Consider the following 18,290-nt stretch of genomic DNA (forward strand, 5'->3'; position numbering starts at 1 on the left):
AGACACTGTCTAAGTGTACCGCGTCCCCTCACATGGCTCGTGCTTTGGACACACTATTTTATTTTCCCACCACACATGAAATACCGCCTGTCGGCACATGTCAACTTAAAAAAATAGTGAAGAACGCATGTCGACCTTTTGACCATCGACCTCCACATTATCGACCTAATGCTTGTGTCGTCCTTCTGCCCCTGTCGACCTTACCCATGTTGACCTATTTCATGTGTCGATATTAGGCATGTCGACATTCAGTGGTTGACCCAATGCATGTCGACCTTAATATGGTCGACGTTAAGACGGTATACCCCCCCAAGTTGCACGCTATACGCTAGTGATTGCATTTACCATTTAGCAGTCTCCTACCTCTATAGATTGTAAGCGTGCGAGCAGGGCCCTCCTACCTTTGGACTGTATGTAAATACCCAGTTTGTTGTATCACTGTCTCCTTTTGTAAAGCGCAACGACACATGCTGCACTATGGCCCTTATTCTGATCGGTGCGGCCGGAGCCGATTATGCGGCCAGGACCGTGCGTGCGAAACCTCGCCTTCCATACGGATCGCCAACTCCGTCCGTACGCGGTAAGAAGCTGGCCGAACGGTCCGCACGTGTATTTTACACGGAATACGCCTCCTCCATCTCAGGGAACCTCCCCCATCATTCGATGGTCGCAGACCATCGAATGCAGGACCGAGTGGTCCACCAGCTCCCGCAACCTCAGACCACACGGACATTTTTCCGTGCAAATGCAGGGATCTGGGCGGGCAGCTGACATCCGGCGATGTCATATGTCCGCCCCCTACACGTGCGTCACGGCCGCATTACCATACGTACGCCCAGCGTTTGCATGGGAACGCCCATGAAACACGGGGCGTATTCATATGGTAATGAGGCCAAATAGCCCTTCACGCCCCTCTCCACCCCCTGTTCGGAGTGTTCACATTTCATGCGGGATTTGGCCGTACGCCCCGCTCGCACATGCACAGAGACGCCTCTGCACATGCGCAGACACAAAACATCGGCGGCACGAACGCACGCGGATATTACCGCACCGATCAGAATAAGGGCCTATATAAGAAACTGTTAGTAAATAATAAATAATAGCCCCCACACTTCATGTAGTAAGGGTGCGTTAAACATCCCACTCTCAGAAAATCTATCTCCCGAAGTTTTTGGAATGGTTTTGGAAAGCAGTCTGAAATCCGTGCAGTTCTCTATCTCATCCAAGATGTATACAGTACGTCCGGGGAATTGAGCTTTGTGTCTCTTTCTCGTATGTCAGGATAAAAATAGCTCACAATGCAATATACTAATGAAATACTTCTGTTCCGGGGGTCGTCTTGTCTCTAGGATGACACCATGTGATTCAGTGACACACAAATGGTGCGTGAGCCAGTTCTGTTGTTTCTTTTTTAGAACTGTCTTTATGTCTCTATCCCCTTTCTGGTTTGCTGATGTCCTTCTGTAAAGCAGACAGATTCAGCAGCGTTCTACTAGATTAAAAATATATATCCACAGCCACTGCAAAAGCCGAAGGTCACTTAATCTGCCCGCATCCGCTGTATTGCAAGAGCTAAAACTTTATTATTCCCTGGCTTCGAGCATTCAGAAGTGTTACTTTCTCTCCCTATTATCTATTTCACATAAATCATTTTGTATTCAAATATTTTCCCATCTTATCATCAGAATATAAATATTTATTCCTAAATCTGATCATGAGACCTGAGCGGGTCACCGTGACACTCTCTAATCTGCTCACACAGAAGCCGTATCATCATGTCAGGCCGGGAAGAGCGCAGCTTCCAGTGAAATATCTGACATAACCAGACAAACGTTAGGAAACCTGCTTCATTTAGCCGAATCCATCCGTGGTAATTACTGTTAATCAGACAATTATTTCCGCCACGGATAATTGCAGTTTCTACAAGTATTTCTGAATAACATAACTCGGGGTGAGGAGATAACAGAAACCATATTTGGGATATGTCCACAAGTCTGCAGCCATATTATTACTGATTTACATAGTATATTACAGATGTAATGTTTTTGTTGTGAAGCCTATTGCTCTCTCTGAACCGCTCATTAGCCCAAATCAGGACACTGCACCACGCCACTGACGCTACCAGGCCGTGCTCCGACCTTACCCACAACACACCACAAAACGAATATAGCATCTGCCCATTTCCCAGATGGTTAGCATAAGGCAGGAGACCTGGATCCAACACTTCCACATGCTCTGCGTCTGTCGGAATGATGCAGTCTGTGCAGGTACACTTGGAAGACGCTGCCCGGAGTGTAGCAGACAGCTGCCCCTAGGTCAGGGATGGCCAAACTGGTCCTTGGGATCTACCAACAGGTCACGTTTTCTACACCTAGATGGTGCACAGGTGCAGTTATTACTGTCACATTTCCCAGACCCCTTAGCTGGTGTACAGGTGCAGTCATTACTAACTGTCAAATTTCCCAGACCACCTAGCTGGTGCACAGGAGTAGTCATTACTAACTGTCACATTCCCCAGATCACCTAGCTGGCGCACAGCTGTAGTCATTACTAACTGTCACATTCCCCAGATCACCTAGCTGGCGCACAGCTGTAGTCATTACTAACTGTCACATTTCCCAGACCACCTAGATGGTGCACAGGAGTAGTCATTACTAACTGTCACATTTCCCAGACCACCTAGCTGGTTCACAGGTGCAGTTATTACTAACTGTCACATTTCCCAGACCCCTTAGCTGGTGTACAGGTGAAGTTATTATTTACTGTCACATTTCTCAGATCACCTAGCTGGTGCACAGCTGTAGTCATTACTAACTCACATTTCCCACATCACCTATCTGGTACACAGGTGCAGTTATTACTAAATGTCACATTTCCCAGACCCCTTACCTGGTTTACAGGTGAAGTCATTACTAACTTTCACATTTCCCAGACCACCTAGCTGGTGCACAGGCGCTGTCATTACTAACTGTCACAATCCCCAGATCACCTAGCTGGTGCTCAGGTGCAATCATTACTGGCTGTCATATTTCCCAGACCACCTAGCTGGTGCACAGGTGCAGTCATTAGTTACGGACACACTTCCCAGACCACCTAGCTGGTGAACAGGTGCAGTTATTACTAACTGTCACATTTTCCAGACCCCTTAGCTGGTGTACAGGTGCAGTCATTACTAACTGTCACATTTCCCAGATTACCTAGCTGGTGTACAGCTGTAGTCATTACTAACTGTCACATTTCCAGATCACCTAGCTAGTGCACAGCTGTAGTCATTACTAACTGTCACATTCACCTGATCCCCTAGCTGGGGCACAGGTGTAGTCATTACTAACTGTCAAATTCCCCAGGCCATGTAGCTGGTGCACATGAGCAGTCATTACTAACGGTCACATTTTCAGACCACCTCGCTGGTGCACAGGTGCAGCCATTATTAACTATCACATTGTTAAACCTGTGCTGCATTCATTCCTAACCGACACATTCTACAGATCCATAGGCGGCCTGGAAAACATGGACCGTTGATAGATATCGAGGACCAGTTTGGCCACCCTTGCCCTAGTGCACAGGTTCTCAAACTTGGTCCTCAGGACCCCACACAGTGCATGTTTTCCAGGTATTCTCACAGAATCGCAAGTAAAAAAAATTAGCTCCAGCTGTGGGTCTTCTAAAATGTGTCAATGAGTAATGAATGCACCTGTGCACCTGCGGGGCGACCTGGAAAACGTGAACTGTGTCGGCTCCTGAGGACTGAGTTTGAGAACCCCAGCCCTAGGGCATCCATTAGCTGCGTACTGATATTGGTTCTTGCTATGTAGCATCTGACAGTGGGCAATGAGGGCATTTTAACCTCAGATCTTCCAACACCGGTGCAATGGCGCCAACAAGTCACATTACACAAAGAGTCACTAAACTGAAATACAGGAGGACACAATAAGAACAATGAACCGATATATCATGCCCAGAAACTGAGCAGAATTTAACATATTCTAATGTGTTCATCACTTGGGTGATAGATGAATGAGGTGGGCAGAGAAACACAAATACCCTGACCCTTTATTAAAAAGTTCTTCTGTTAAAATGCTAATTACAAAGGAGTGTTTACCGCCATGATGTATCAAAGCTTGGACAGAACTAAAGCACCAGCCCATCTGTCATTTTTCAAGGAGCTGATTGGTTAGTACTTTATCTCTCTCCAAACTTTAGATAAATCTGCCCCATAGTATGATACACCATAGGATATCAGGGCTGGGGAACATTTGGCCCTCCAGCTGTTGTTGAACTACACATCCCAGCATGCCACAACAGTTTTAGCATGACCAAATAGCAAAACTATAGCAGTGCATGCTGGGATGTGTAGTTCAACAACAGCTGCAGGGACAATGGTTTCCCATCCCTGGGATAATCCTACGTTGTTATATAACTCACAAATGCACACCTGTCATATATTACTATCTTCATGTGTTTTAAGCTGGGAGGTGATGCTTTATATATATATAATAGGACACAAAAATGTGGGCAGAGGCCCCCTTTATAGAGGGCATATATATGTGTCATATGCAATGTCAGAGAGACTGTGATGTCACCATTGTCCCGGAACATCTTGAAATAGGATCTGGCCACTGACAGGCGGTTCTCGTCAAAGGCAGTCACAAATTAATTATTTTATCAAGGATACATTTACGTACTACTCATTGGGTGCTGTATATATAAAATTATCATTATTATTATTATTTTGGTAATTTTTATTTTTAAACCTAATATGCATACACGGAAAATACCATTATCCACCACCAAACCTGGTAGAATATTGTTGCATTTATATGTGGAACCTGTGGGAAAGGTCAAATATTTCTTGAGCAAGATTATGTGGATAATGTTGACATCATCCATATTTCTGACATTGTGCGGACTGGTGGAAATCAGTGTGGTACTTACGTCTCGGCTCCCTCGGCCCGTCCACGGTCACTTTTATGGCTCTGTGGTAGGTTGCAACTTGTGGCGGGTTAGTGAACACCGTTATTGTCAACGTAAAGCTCTTTCCTGCAAGTTAGAAGGCAGAGGTGGGTGTAAAACTGATGGTTCTAATACAGCAAATCTCATAAATGGCCAAACGTATGTTTGTATATTGATTTAGAATACATTTGGTACTCGTTTCCTACCACGGCCACAATCAGGAGTAATCGTGTACCTTAACTTAAGGTACACGATTAACGCGATGGACCCGATTTCCTTTGAAATCAGGTCCATTTTGCCGGCAAAGGCAAAATCGGGTCCATCGCGTCGGTCGCGTGCATTAACATGGCACGCGACACGACCGACGCGATGGACCCGATTTTGCCATAGGGTTCAATGTTAAAATATTTTTAACATTGTAATCGCGTTCATCGCGTCGGTCTTGTGCCATTATAATGGCACAAGATGCGATGGACGCGATTAAGCACATTTTACATAGCTAACAATGGGAAATGGGCCAATATGGGCCATTTCTCATTGTATATGCTCCCGTCATGCCTATAAATTAAAGCCCCCCCCCCCCCCCCCATTGTGAGCGTCACCCCACGATTGACGCCAACCCGAAGCGTGGCGAGCGTAGCGAGCCCACGAGGGGCGGCGGTACGCGTCCTCCGACCTTTTCATACCCCTACTATCCACGTCGGCGTGGAGTTGAGAATATAAAGTGCCCGAGCCCGAAGCGTGGCGAGCGCAGCGAGCCCCTCGAGGGGACGCGTATACCTGTGAAGTAATGCGCGCTCGCCACACTTTATATTCTCAACTCCACGCCGACGTGGATAGTAGGGGTATGAAAAGGTCGGAGGACGCGTACCGACGCCCCTCGCGGGCTCGCTACGCTCGCCACGCTTCGGGTTGGCGTCAATTGTGGGGTGCCGTTCCCAATGGGGCCATTTGGGGTCTGGGGACAATTTTATATTGAATCCAATATAAAATAGGGTCCCAGGGACCCTATTCACATTTGATTCAATGTAAAAATCGGGTCCATCGCGTCGGTCGCATCGCATGCGATTTGGTCGCATGTGATGCGACCGACGCAATTTTTCCGACCCGATCAAAATCGGTGTGGCCGTTCTAGGAAACAAGTACCATACATTTATATCACAGGTACATTGCAGATGAAATAGATATTAAATAGTATCTCCATTCAAATAAAAATAAAAAAATCTCATTAAAATCACTTTGCTGAGTATTTGGCAGATAATGCTTGAAATAAGGCTAGTGCCTGCAATTGCCTATTCATACCTCAGAAACACAATGTGAATGCAGTGTGTTTCTGAGTTATTAATAGGCAATTTCAGACAGTAGCCTTATATTGAATATCTATACCCACAGATTGTTGCTGCCGATCTGATCTGTGGTTATTGGATCGGTACAAACCAGTATGTCTATCTCAGTGTGTACTTTCTTCAGATGTTTTACAAACAATCAACAGATTCAACACTGCTGAACACATTGGGGATTCGGTGGCTCTGTCCTGCTTCCTCATTGGGATGGTTTTGTTCTGACCCGGCCAGGCGGCTGGGAGGTATCGCCCATTTTACTGATGTTATTAACACTGCATGGAAGGGGTGCTTTTAGGGGGATGGGGGGACTGGTGTCTTCCCAGCGAATCAGACAAATAGATCAGCTGGAGTCTAATGATTAATTTTAACTCGATGAGTGCCAAGGGAATTTGTCAATAAAGGTGTGAAAATTGCCAAGCAAACCTTTTTATTAACATGTTGATGCGAGGGATCCTCAAAATGCCCGTTAAAAATGCCAGCAGTATTTAGCTAAACTTTAATTGATTGACTCGACTGTATTTGCATTTATTTATACTAAAGAATCAGTCGCTGTAAGCGGCGCTGGCATTTATCGTGGATATTTTAACAGCACCCAAAGGGTTAAAATGCGCAAGTTAATAAATGGCGGCAAGCTTTTCATAACCTTTTTTCCTACTGACGGATGAAAAGGTCCACAGCAATCGTTCTTACTGATTGTCAGGACAGTTTGGCAGCGCCGAGTCTCACAGATACAGTATTATACATTTACTGGCATTGTGCAAACTGGTGAGAAACATCCTGACACAGAGCTGGAGATGCTTAGCAGCCAGACAATGACCACTTGGCCGCATGTGACTGACTGCAGGCCAGACTCACTGACAGTTGTAATCTCCTAGATATATGATGGTTATTCCTGTCACACAGAGACTTCTGCAAACTGTTCTAAGACAGGAAGGTGTGGGCGGGAAGCCCTGACTCAACAAACAGCCGGCAGTCCCAGGGCGATGTGATGTACGGAGAGGCTTCTGTTCCTGGTTACAAGAACCGCTACATACTCCTTACGGGTGTGGATCATTGGTTAGACTGCAATCAGGTCGACAAACATTAGGTCGACATCACTACGTCGACATGCATGAAGGTCGATGTGACTGAAGGTCGACATGCAGGAAGGTCGATGTGACTGAAGGTCGACATGCAGGACGGTCGACATGACTGAAGGTCGACATGGGTTAGGTCGACAGGGTGATTGGGTTGACACACGCATTAGGTCGACATGTGTAAGATCGACAGTAAAAAAAAATGGTTTTTTTTCACAGGTTTTTGGCCCAAATGTCAGAATGGACACGCAGCACCGGGTCCCATCGTATGGCTCACTGTGCATGCCATGCTTCGGGCTCGGTGTCTCGCTGCGCTCGTCACACTATTTTAGTCTTCCACCATGCCCCTAGGTCAGGGGTGGCCAACCCATCTGAGACAAAGAGCCCCAAAATTTGTTCTGTTAAGACAAAGAGCAGCGACCATTCAAAAATGGACGTGGCCTAGCTCCCAGAAGGTCACGCCCCATTTATAAATGGGTTGTGGCCTATATACAGGTCGAGCCAGAATCATCTATCCAGCCAGAGCAGCATATCCTTCTGTCTTTCTGCGCCGATCAATGAGAATGGGACGTGTGTGCATGTGAGACAATCGCGCGTCCCCGTCTCTGCAATCGGCGCACCAAGATGGAAAGATGTGGTATGTATTGTACCCGCTCAATATAAAAAATAAAAAAAACATTTTACAAAGGGCTCTGCTTGCCAGGGACCGTGGTGGGCAGCCAGAGATCAGGATGGCAGGCGGAGCGGGAGCTGGAGCCGAACACACAAGTATTAATGAACTGGTGGTGGAGACGCTGCTGCTGTCGCCAGTGTCCTAATAGCGCGAGAGCGCATGCGCCGGATCAGCGCTGCCGGGCTGCGGCTGCATAAGGAGTGACCCGGTGCATGCGCTCTCACGCTAGGAGGACGCTGGCAGCAGCAGCATCTCCAGCGCCAGTTCAATGATACTCAGTGTGTTCGGGTCACTTCCTATGCGGCCGCGGCCCTGTGCACGCCCGAGCCGCAAAACAGGGGAAGAAGAGCCGCATGTGGCTCGCGAGCCGCGGTTGGCCACTCCTGCCCTAGCGCATGGTAGGGAATGAAATACCGCCTGTCGGCACAGGTTCCAATAAAAACGCGAAAACCGCCATGTCGACCTTTTGACTGTTGACCTTCTCCATGTCGACCTAATGATTGTGTCGACCTAGCGATCCTGTCGACCTTGACCCATGTCGACCTTCAGTCATGTTGACCTTCATGCATGTCAACCTAGTGGTGTCGACATAATGCTTGTAGACCTATGCTGTGTACACACTAGTACAATCTGCATAAGATCCAGATTCGATTACAATTTAGACTATCTGCATACAATTTACACTATCTGCATTCAATTTAGACTATATAGTGCAGATCTGCACTATATAGACAGGGCAGCCAAGACTTTCTGGTTAAGATATGGGAGCGCGCATCTTGAACGCATCTGGATCGCTTGGGATAAAACCCATACAATCTGCATGAGATCCAAATAAGATTTTGACTATATAGTCAAAATCTTATCTGGATCTTATGCAGATTGTATCAGTGTGTACACAGCATTAGTGACCGTATCCCCTCCTTACTCGCCTACATTTGAAAACTAGTTTCAGGGAGATTATAGTCTGACCAAAGGGCGTGTCTAGCACCAGAAATGGGCGTGTCTTATCTTAATCAGATATTTCTATAGGAGATCATATAGGGAATATATTTTGGGGAGTTTTGCAGTTATTGGTACTAACATTGCAGCCTACAATATTGGTCTGATATGATATGAAAAACGAGTCATGTTAAAATATTTTTAATGGGGGGGGGGACATGTACTAATCCTTGAGAGAAATAAAGTGGATAAACGAATTTATGTTGACTCGCTAAGCAGCGGCAATTGGCTACTTAGCGAGCCTTCTAATGGTGCCCTCTGGGCGAGCGAATGCCCACCCTCCGCCGTGGTACAAACATCCCCGCAGCATTTTGAATGGATGTTTAGGAGTGTACGGGGGCGATATCATGCGATGGTCATTGAATGATTTTCCCCCTGTTTGCAAAAATCAGTCAGTCTTGACAGACCTGTATTTGCGGCGTGCGGCTCCGAGAACGTGGCAGGCAGCTGACATCCTGGCATTGCCAGCGTGTGACCATAGCAACCAATCAATCATTTTCTTACTGTCATTTTATAGATGAGCTATATACACTAAGGGCCTAATTCTAGATCACTCTTTCTGACAGAATCCTTCTAAAGGTGGCCATACATCAGAAAGACATTGTACCCAATCATACAATCTCAATTGATTGTAAGATGGATTGTATGCAGATTGTGTGCACATCTTGTGTACACAATCATACAATCAATCAGCAGATGGATTGTATGACTGATTGTATGATGGATTGTATGCAGATTGTGTGCACATCTTGTGTACACAGTCATGCAGCAGATGGATTGTATGACTGATCATATGATCGATTGTGTGTAGATTGTGTGTCCAAAAACTGCCGGGGATTTCAAGGGAAATTGTACACAATCATGAGCGCAATCGATCTTAAGATCGATCTTTCTGATGTATGGCCAGCTTTAGATGGACAAAACCATGTGCGCTGCAGGTGGGGCAGATGTTACTTGTGCAGAGAGAATTAGGTTTGGGTGGGGTTTTACTTCAAAGTGAGATCTATATTGCAGTGTAAAAATAAAGCAGTCAGTATTTACCCTGCACAGAAACAAAATAACTCACCCCAATCTAATGCCCCTTTCCCACTGCAGTTAAAAAACGGTAAATTGCCGATTTTCAGTGCAATTTACCGTTTAAGGCTGCAGTGGGAAAGTGCCAGAGTTGAAATACCGTTTAAAGTTAAATGGTATTTCAACCCGTTTTTAAAGCAGAGTCCTACACGTTAAAATAACGTTTAAGAGGCAGTGGGAATGCCTCTTAAACGTTATTTAGCCTCCAGGCAGTCCCAGTGCCTGATGAGAACTAGTAGTTCTCACTTTGTGCATGTGTAATGAGTGCACGTGCATAATAATGAGCTGCTCATTACATATGCTCATATGAGAACTACTAGTTCTCATCAGGCACTGGGACTGCCTGTACCCTGCATGGACCCCCACTGCCCTGCATCCCCGTGCAGGTAAGTACAAGGGGAGGGGAGGTGGGGGCACAGGGCAGGTACGGGGGTTAGGCAGTCTTTACACTTGGGGGGGGGGGGGGATTAGGCACTCTTTACACTGGGGGGGGGTTAGGCACTCTACATTTTACACGGTTCACTGCAATGGGAATGGTACTTAAATGGTATTTAAAACGGTAATCTGCTGCAGTGGGAATGCTAATACCGTTTTAAATACCATTTAAGATTACCAGTACTTTAAACTGGTCTGCAGTGGGAAAGCAGCATGATTCTCTCTCTGCACATGTTGAATCTGCCCCCCTGCAGTGCACATGGTTTTGTCCATCTAAGAAGGATTTTATCAGAAAGAGTGAACTAGAATAAGGCGCTAAATGACAGAAGCAGATTTGATGGTCTGATACATCTCCCCCTAAAGGTGGCCATACACACGCAGATTTATCTGAAATCTGTCTGGTTGGAACAAACACATGGTTATGGATGAGAGCAAATGACAGTTGACCATTTGCTTGGAAATGCTGGAAAACTGACAAACTGTCACTCATCCATAACCATATTTTTGTTCCAACCAGTCAGATCTGAAGATAAATCTTACTAGTGTATGGGCACCTTTAAAAAGAAGCTCATAGCTCAATATATGTAGAACTACGGCGGAAGACTGTGTAAACCTAGAGGCGGTATTACCGCGTCTTACCGCGTCTGCTGCTAGGAGCCACTGTCAGGAGAGCGGGACTGGGGTCAGGTTAGCGGGCCCCTGATTGCAGTTCCCAGCAGTGGCTTACTTCCCATGTTCTGTGTCTCTGCCATGTAATACCCCTTTTACACCAAGGAATAACCCAGGTTGGACCCAGGTCTGACCCAGGTCAGTGTTGGTGTAAAAGGGGTCAACCCAGGTTCAGTAACACTGGTCTCCTACCCAGGTCCTGACCAGGGTTGAACACTGGTTGGACCTGAGTCGTGGGCGGTGTAAATGGTCCCAACCCAGGTTGGGACATCTGGGTAGTGCTGAAAGGATACCAGAAGTGCTGGACGCCTTTCCACAGTGCGCTGCAGTGGCAAAAGACAGCAGCCAGGAAGGATACGGGCAGTGCACACAGAAAACATACTTGGATAATTGGATGCAGTATCATTTATATTATTTTTTTTTTTGGGGGGGGGGGGGGGCACATGGGAGATTCGGTCTGCTGCTGCAGGGGAAGGGGCTGGGGGGAGCACATGGATGATGCTGCACTTTTATACCGCTATGTGTGCTTGAGCACTGAATAAAACTTTTTGAAAAATATTTTACTAAATAAACAACCAACATTTTTCAGTGCTAACTTGTCAAGTCTTTTCATTTTTATTTTAAATCATTGAGGGAAGGTTTGATGGCAGTTTATCCTAAATGGACATTTTTAATGTCATCCATAGGGAAAAGCAGTGCTGACCCAGGTTCAGTGTAAACGGCGCAGACCTGGGTCCGACCTGGGTCACAGTGCTGTGTAAATGGGGTATGAAGCTGGGTCCAACCCTGGAAACTCCCATGTTCAAAGACCAGGGTCCGACCAGGGATTTTGGTGTAAAAGGGGTATAAGAAGTGCTCTGATGGATAAGAAAAGCAAGTACGGGCCTATATCTCCATCAGACGGGGAAGGATCTTCCTGCCTGCTTCAAAGAGAAGGGACAGGATCCCTCTTTTTCCTACATTAAGATCATAAGAATCAAAGAGGGGGGGTCAGTTCTGTTTGGACATAATTACCCTCCATCAAAAGAGGCTTTCTTCATCTCCCATGCGTGAAAAGCCTGCGAGCGTTGATGTCTGCCCCCTTTTCCCTCCTTTTTAAATATTCAAAATTGCTAGTCGGGAAGCCAGCCAAAGCCTGGAGCCGACACAGTAAGAAGGAGAATATCCTTTGTTTTTCCTGTTTTTTTTCGCCCTTTTTTTAAGATAAAATGGGCTCACGGCATCTCGCACAGATCACATGCTCTGCGGCACATGATCATTAACAGGTCACCTGTTGGCCTGGCCAGTGACACAACAGGACGCGGATGAATCAATGTTATGGTTAATCACAACTGTCTGGATTAGGAGAGGCATCCACACATTAAAGCTGATTTATCAAAAAGTTTTATCATACGCAAAAAGTTGTAAAACTTGATGTGTGTGATAAATGGCGCTTCAGCCAATCAACTCCCAACTCTCATTTGTCAAATACATGTTGGAAGCTGATTGGCTGGTTCATCATTTGTCATAGGCAATGAGTTCTTTATTTATTGTTTAAACTTTATTAACAATCTAACAATGCTGCAAGGTGTAAAAGTGCTGCAGCAGATATGATAAGACTCTGATGATGCACAGATGTAGCCACCGCCAGTACAGGTTAGATAACTTCTATAGGGAAAAGTCATCCTAAAACTCACATTATCTATACATGGCGGATACATAGCAGAGAAGTAGAGACACCCAGTGGCTCTGTGGCTGACATAGAAAAATAATTTCCAGCAATCTATGGCAATCAGTAATCAGGACTACTCAGACAGGGTGAATGCTTGGACCAATTTATCGGCAAGCTACAGTGAAATTCTCTTACTGTGCATGTGAATCAGAATTGCCACAAATATCTTTAAATAATCCCCTAAAGTGTACTGCCCTAGGCATATGCCCAGTTTGCCTATATAGTAAATAGTACAGCACTGCGGCATCCACATTACCACAATTAGGAAGAACTGATCCATATAAACCAACCACACACTCTGCCATCTGGTTGTTTGGACAAACTATACAGATGATATTACGGCAACTGGACAGAACAGGACAACGCGGGTGTCTAGTACAGGAAGTATAACCGATTTTGACCTGTCAGGGTTCCACCAACGAACATGGGCCCTTAATCAGACCTGATCGCAGTACAAATTTGTTCTCAAAATGGGCAAAACCATGTGCACTGCAGGTGGGGCAGATGTAACATGTGCAGAGAGGGTTACATTTGGGTGGGGCGTGTTGAAACTGAAATCTAAATTGCAGTGTAAAAATAATGCAGCCAGTATTTACCCTGCACAGAAACAAAATAACTCACACACATCTAACTCTGCACATGTTACATCTGCCCCACCTGCAGTGCACATGGTTTTTGACCATTTTGAGAACAAATTTGTGCTGCGATCAGATCTGAATATGGGCCATTGTACTCTGAACAAAGACTGATAAAGTTTTCTGAATACATAAAACAATTGAATACAAATATTATTTTGTTTTTATCTCGTAAAACCCACACATGGGAAAATACTATATATGTCCGCACTGCAGACAACAAGGGGCAGACCCATGTCATGGCACCCAAGTGAAACACGCTCATTTCCAAGTGTGCAAGAGACAACAAAACAATAAGGGGAAAAAATATATAATGCATCAAACAAAAAAAAGAATTTAACATTTGGGCAAAATTCATTTCAAAGAGTAAAAATCAAACAGAGAAAAATTATTCAGTTTCCGTCTTTGAAACATGCTATTAACCTTATTGGTGTTTGTGTGTTTTTTGTTGTGGTTGATGACAACGTGGTTTTGGACTTTGATTTGTCGGTTTGTACTCCCCACTCAGCTACTTACGCCTGGTTTCACTTTTTAGCAATGATTTCGTACACACAAGGGGCAGATGCACTGAGCTTCAAAAGTGATAAAGTGGAGAGTGATAAACAGCCAGCTAATCAGCTTCCAACTGTCATGCTACAGGGTTGGTTTGGAAAATGACAGTTAGGGGCTGGGTGTTTATCACTTTCCACTGTATCACTTTTTGAAGCTTGATACATCTGGCCTGGTATGTATGAATATAGAAATTATAGTTGTTCAACTCTTTAAAAAGAGGCGCCCTTTTCTTGAACTAGACCTCTAATTTGCAGTCAAAGGGGCTGATTCTTAGCTTACAAATGTGGCCAAACCTGTGAAATTTCCATATGTACTAAGCTCACTTGGACTCGGTGGGTGACACTGTCTTTTTAATTTTGATGTACATACTGGCATTATTAACGGCGGTTTGTACCAAAAGTGTGAGCAGCACTCTTAAATGTCTTTATCAAATTTAAATTATGATGAATGCTTGGTAATCTGACGATGGAAGTGCTGGTCAATTGGCATCAATTTAATTTAACCTTTTATTGGACACAAATTCTAGAAGTTGCAGGACAGAGAGGGACAGAGATGAGCAATCTTTTTAGTGAGTTACAGGAAAAAAAGTTTAAAAATCTAGAGGCTGTCTGCAAACTCCAGTAATAGTGGGGCAGATTTATCAACTAGCGTTATGTGCATTTCTGCACTTAACGCTACTTAACTGGGGGGGGGGATTAAGTTTTTTTTCATATGTATAAACAGCGCACCTAACGTGTGCTAGGGACAGGAGTAACACTTGGCGGGGCTGTCCCCTGAAATCTTCCCCCCCTCCCAGTAATTAGCGACCGGGGCGATGTATTAACAGCCTTCAAGGCGTTAAATCGCCCCGGCCGCGTCGCCAGCCCAGGGTTCGCGTTGTCCTATCCCCACTGCAGGGACAATTCGAGCCCTGCTGCTGGCTCGGGGCTGCGCTGGAGATCTTGCAATAATAGCGAGATCTTGCACATGCCCAGAGAGCCGGACAGAGGGGGGGAGGGTTATTTAAAATGTGCATGCACAGGACCGCCGGGGGCGCCGATAAGGAGAGCCGCTGAGACAAGAAATAACGGCTCTCCTGCCCCCTGCATAATACATTGCAGCGATAGGGGTGCCCACTTCTCCAGGTTATGCAGGAGGGAAATTCAAGTGTTGTGCACGTTGGTGGTCTCTAGATGGTGCCCAAGTGTTGCCCCACCAGGCATTATGTAGTGGCTGCTGTTGCCGTGCGAAACACGTGTATTCCCATCACTGGAGTGAGGAGCAGCATTAGCCTTCTATTACATAGGATATCCATGTAACTATTGATTGTTATGGATAGTGCTTTAAATCAGGTGAAACACAGGAAACGATAAGTGGAACGTTTGGTGAAGTAAGGTGCGTTATATTTTGGAGAAAAAAGTTCCTCTGATCATGCTGGTTTTAAGCCCCGCAGAGAAGCTGTCTACAAGTCCCAAAAACAGAGAAAGGGGTTAGCGAGGGGCCTACCTCTTCCGCTCCTGCCCACAAATCTTAGGTCGTTAAATCTTGCCACTTGGTTTTTCATGACAGCAGAGGCATTCCTGAGTTCCGCAGAATAATTTTCATCGTTCCCTGCCATCACTGTGACCACAGAGCCATCCGGAACCTCTCCTAGAGCGACCACCTGCACAAATAAAATGCGGGAAAAGGGGTTAATGTCACGCGGCTTTAGAACAATATTAGCAGGTAGTGCATGCTGGGACACAAAGTTCCATAGCAGCTGTGGTCGTACACAAGTGGTCGTAGCTTGGTCTCCATGTATATTGTGATGCTGGACCAAATATACACCTATGGTAGATTCAGACATCAGGGGGTACATATTATTCTGTCACACAAACAAATTCGCTAGAAGTTTTGCATTTAAAGAAGAAATCAATGGCAAGACCAGGCCAACCAGCAACTTTCCAGCTGTTGTGAAACTACAAGTCCCAGCATGCCCGCCCACAGTTTTGCTATTAGGGTTGAGATGTGGCCTCACTAGAGCGCCATTGTTTTATTTCCCTGACAATACATGCAGCATAATAACAGTCTTATTAAATCCACCTGCTACCTACATTCAGAGATTCAGCCATTTTGGACAGAAAAATATTCAACCAATCAAATCACATTATGTCTCACATTCAGCACTGCACTAAGCCAGACCTGATTGGTTAAGAGTTGGCTACTTATTGGCAAAGAGTGACAGTAAGCCCAAAGTGCTCTATAGTCACCTACAGCTCACTGCCACTCCGGCTGTGCAACCCCCCTCCATCCCAACTACGGAAGGTTAGATGTATCAAAGAGAGACCAAGTGGGGAAGTTGACCAGATTCCAGTTATCATTTATCTAGCTCAGTCTATGAAATTATCTTATCTCAGTCTTAATTATATATATATATATATATATATATATATATATATATATATATATATATATATATATATATATATATATATACCTTACCTTACTGTACCCTGTCACAATATATATATATATTGTGACAGGGTCACTGGTACAGTAAGGTAAGGCAGGTATATTTCCCCCAGATATCTGAAATATGTGTTTTAAAACCCCAGGAGATTTGCTGGTTCTGCTGTGAGCTATTGGGCTCTGGATGGTTGAAGAGAGAGAGGGTTCATCATCCATTACGCCCAGTTCAGGTATTTGACACAGAAAGCTAGTCAGTGCCTCTACCTGTGCGAGTTTTGTACAAATGCTGCCAGACTGAAAGTTAGGGGGTCTCTGCCTGGGTAAAGGAGACACTATGCAGTTCTCTATGTGGGAGACAACCTGGTACAAACTCTGGCTGGTATGATTCAGCTATTGTCTTTTTAGGGGCCCATTTATCATTGATGGCATTTACAATGTGATCTGGGTGGAATATTACCGCCGAGGATCGCATTGTAAAACGTGATCCTAGCGGTGGGATGTATTATCCCGCGCTCATAGGGACGGGCTCTGAAAGGAGCCCGCCCCTGTGATGCGCTCAGCCAGAAGCTGGGGGTTCTGCCAAAGTGCAGTTAGCGCTGACCCCCCACTGACCCCACTGACCGCACTGCCCCGGTCGCAGTGCTATCAGTAGCCCATAGACTACAATGGGCTATCGCCATCTCAGAATGGCGATAGCCCAGGAATGCGAAGCCGGGTTGCCGGATGTTGATACATTAGGCAGCTTTGCACCCCCCCCATAGAAACCTATGGGGGATGCAGCTGGCGGCGCTGCAGGGGGGATCGCAGCAGGGATCGGAGATTCTACATGCATTTGGGGGATATTTAATATTTGCGGCTTTTCAGGGATTTAGCGAAAATACTGGACTGATTTATGACCTCTCAGCTGCTGCTTCTTACCATACCATGTACCCCGGGGAATCGGGACATCTGTCAGAATGAACTTAGGTCTACAGTCATTAGGTCGACCCCACTAGGTTGACTGGCAGGAAGGTCGACCTGACTTAAGGTCGACATGGGCCAAGGTCGACATGACTTAAGGTCGAATTTGCATAAAGGTCGACATGAGGAAGGTCGACTGGTCATAAGGTCGACATGGGTTTTTCACTGTTTTTTATCCGAATGTCGACACAGTCGACATGGACAGAGTTGGCAATGAGAATCGGACCCTCGCATTGCTCGCTTCGCTCGCAATGCTTCGGGCACGGTGCCTCGCTGCGCTCGGCACACTATTTTATTCTCCCACCACGCCCTAGTGGATGGTAGGGCATGAAATACCGCCTGCCGGCACATGTCGGCTCAAAAAACAGTGAAAAACCCCATGTCGACCTTATGACCAGTCGACCTTCCTCATGTCGACCTTTATGCAAATTCGACCTTAAGTCATGTCGACCTTGGCCCATGTCGACCTTAAGTCAGGTCGACCTTCCTGCCAGTCGACCTAGTGGGGTCGACCTAATGACTGTAGACCTAAGTTCATTCTAATAGATGACCGCTTCCCGTACCCCGGGAGGTGGTACCTGTTCCCTCACCCCCTTACAGTGTATATATATATATATATATATATATATATATATATATATATATATATATATACTTTTTTAACAATGTGAGATATAGTCAGAACATATGAAAATTAATACAACCTGGTCTAAAAGTTTAACGTTCCCATAAAAATGTGCAAGCAATTTGCTTATCCCACTATAAACCTCACATATGTAAAGT

At 45.5% G+C, this 18,290-nt stretch overlaps 1 protein-coding gene across 2 annotated transcripts in view; it reads right to left on the reverse strand.

The window, feature by feature from the left end:
• Positions 1–18,290, reverse strand: part of RUNX2 (RUNX family transcription factor 2) — a 69,802-nt gene that overhangs the window by 38,436 nt on the left and 13,076 nt on the right. For both annotated transcript variants that reach the window (XM_083178689.1, XM_083178690.1), the window contains exons 2-3: positions 15,606–15,762; positions 4,936–5,040 (exon numbers count right to left, since the gene is read on the reverse strand). In XM_083178689.1, coding sequence (XP_083034815.1) covers positions 4,936–5,040; positions 15,606–15,762 — 262 coding nt within the window. The remainder of the gene's footprint in view (positions 1–4,935; positions 5,041–15,605; positions 15,763–18,290) is intronic.

The sequence above is a fragment of the Crinia signifera genome, chromosome 3, assembly GCF_055691185.1.
Source record: "Crinia signifera chromosome 3, ASM5569118v1, whole genome shotgun sequence".
Taxonomy (NCBI): Eukaryota; Metazoa; Chordata; class Amphibia; order Anura; family Myobatrachidae; genus Crinia; species Crinia signifera.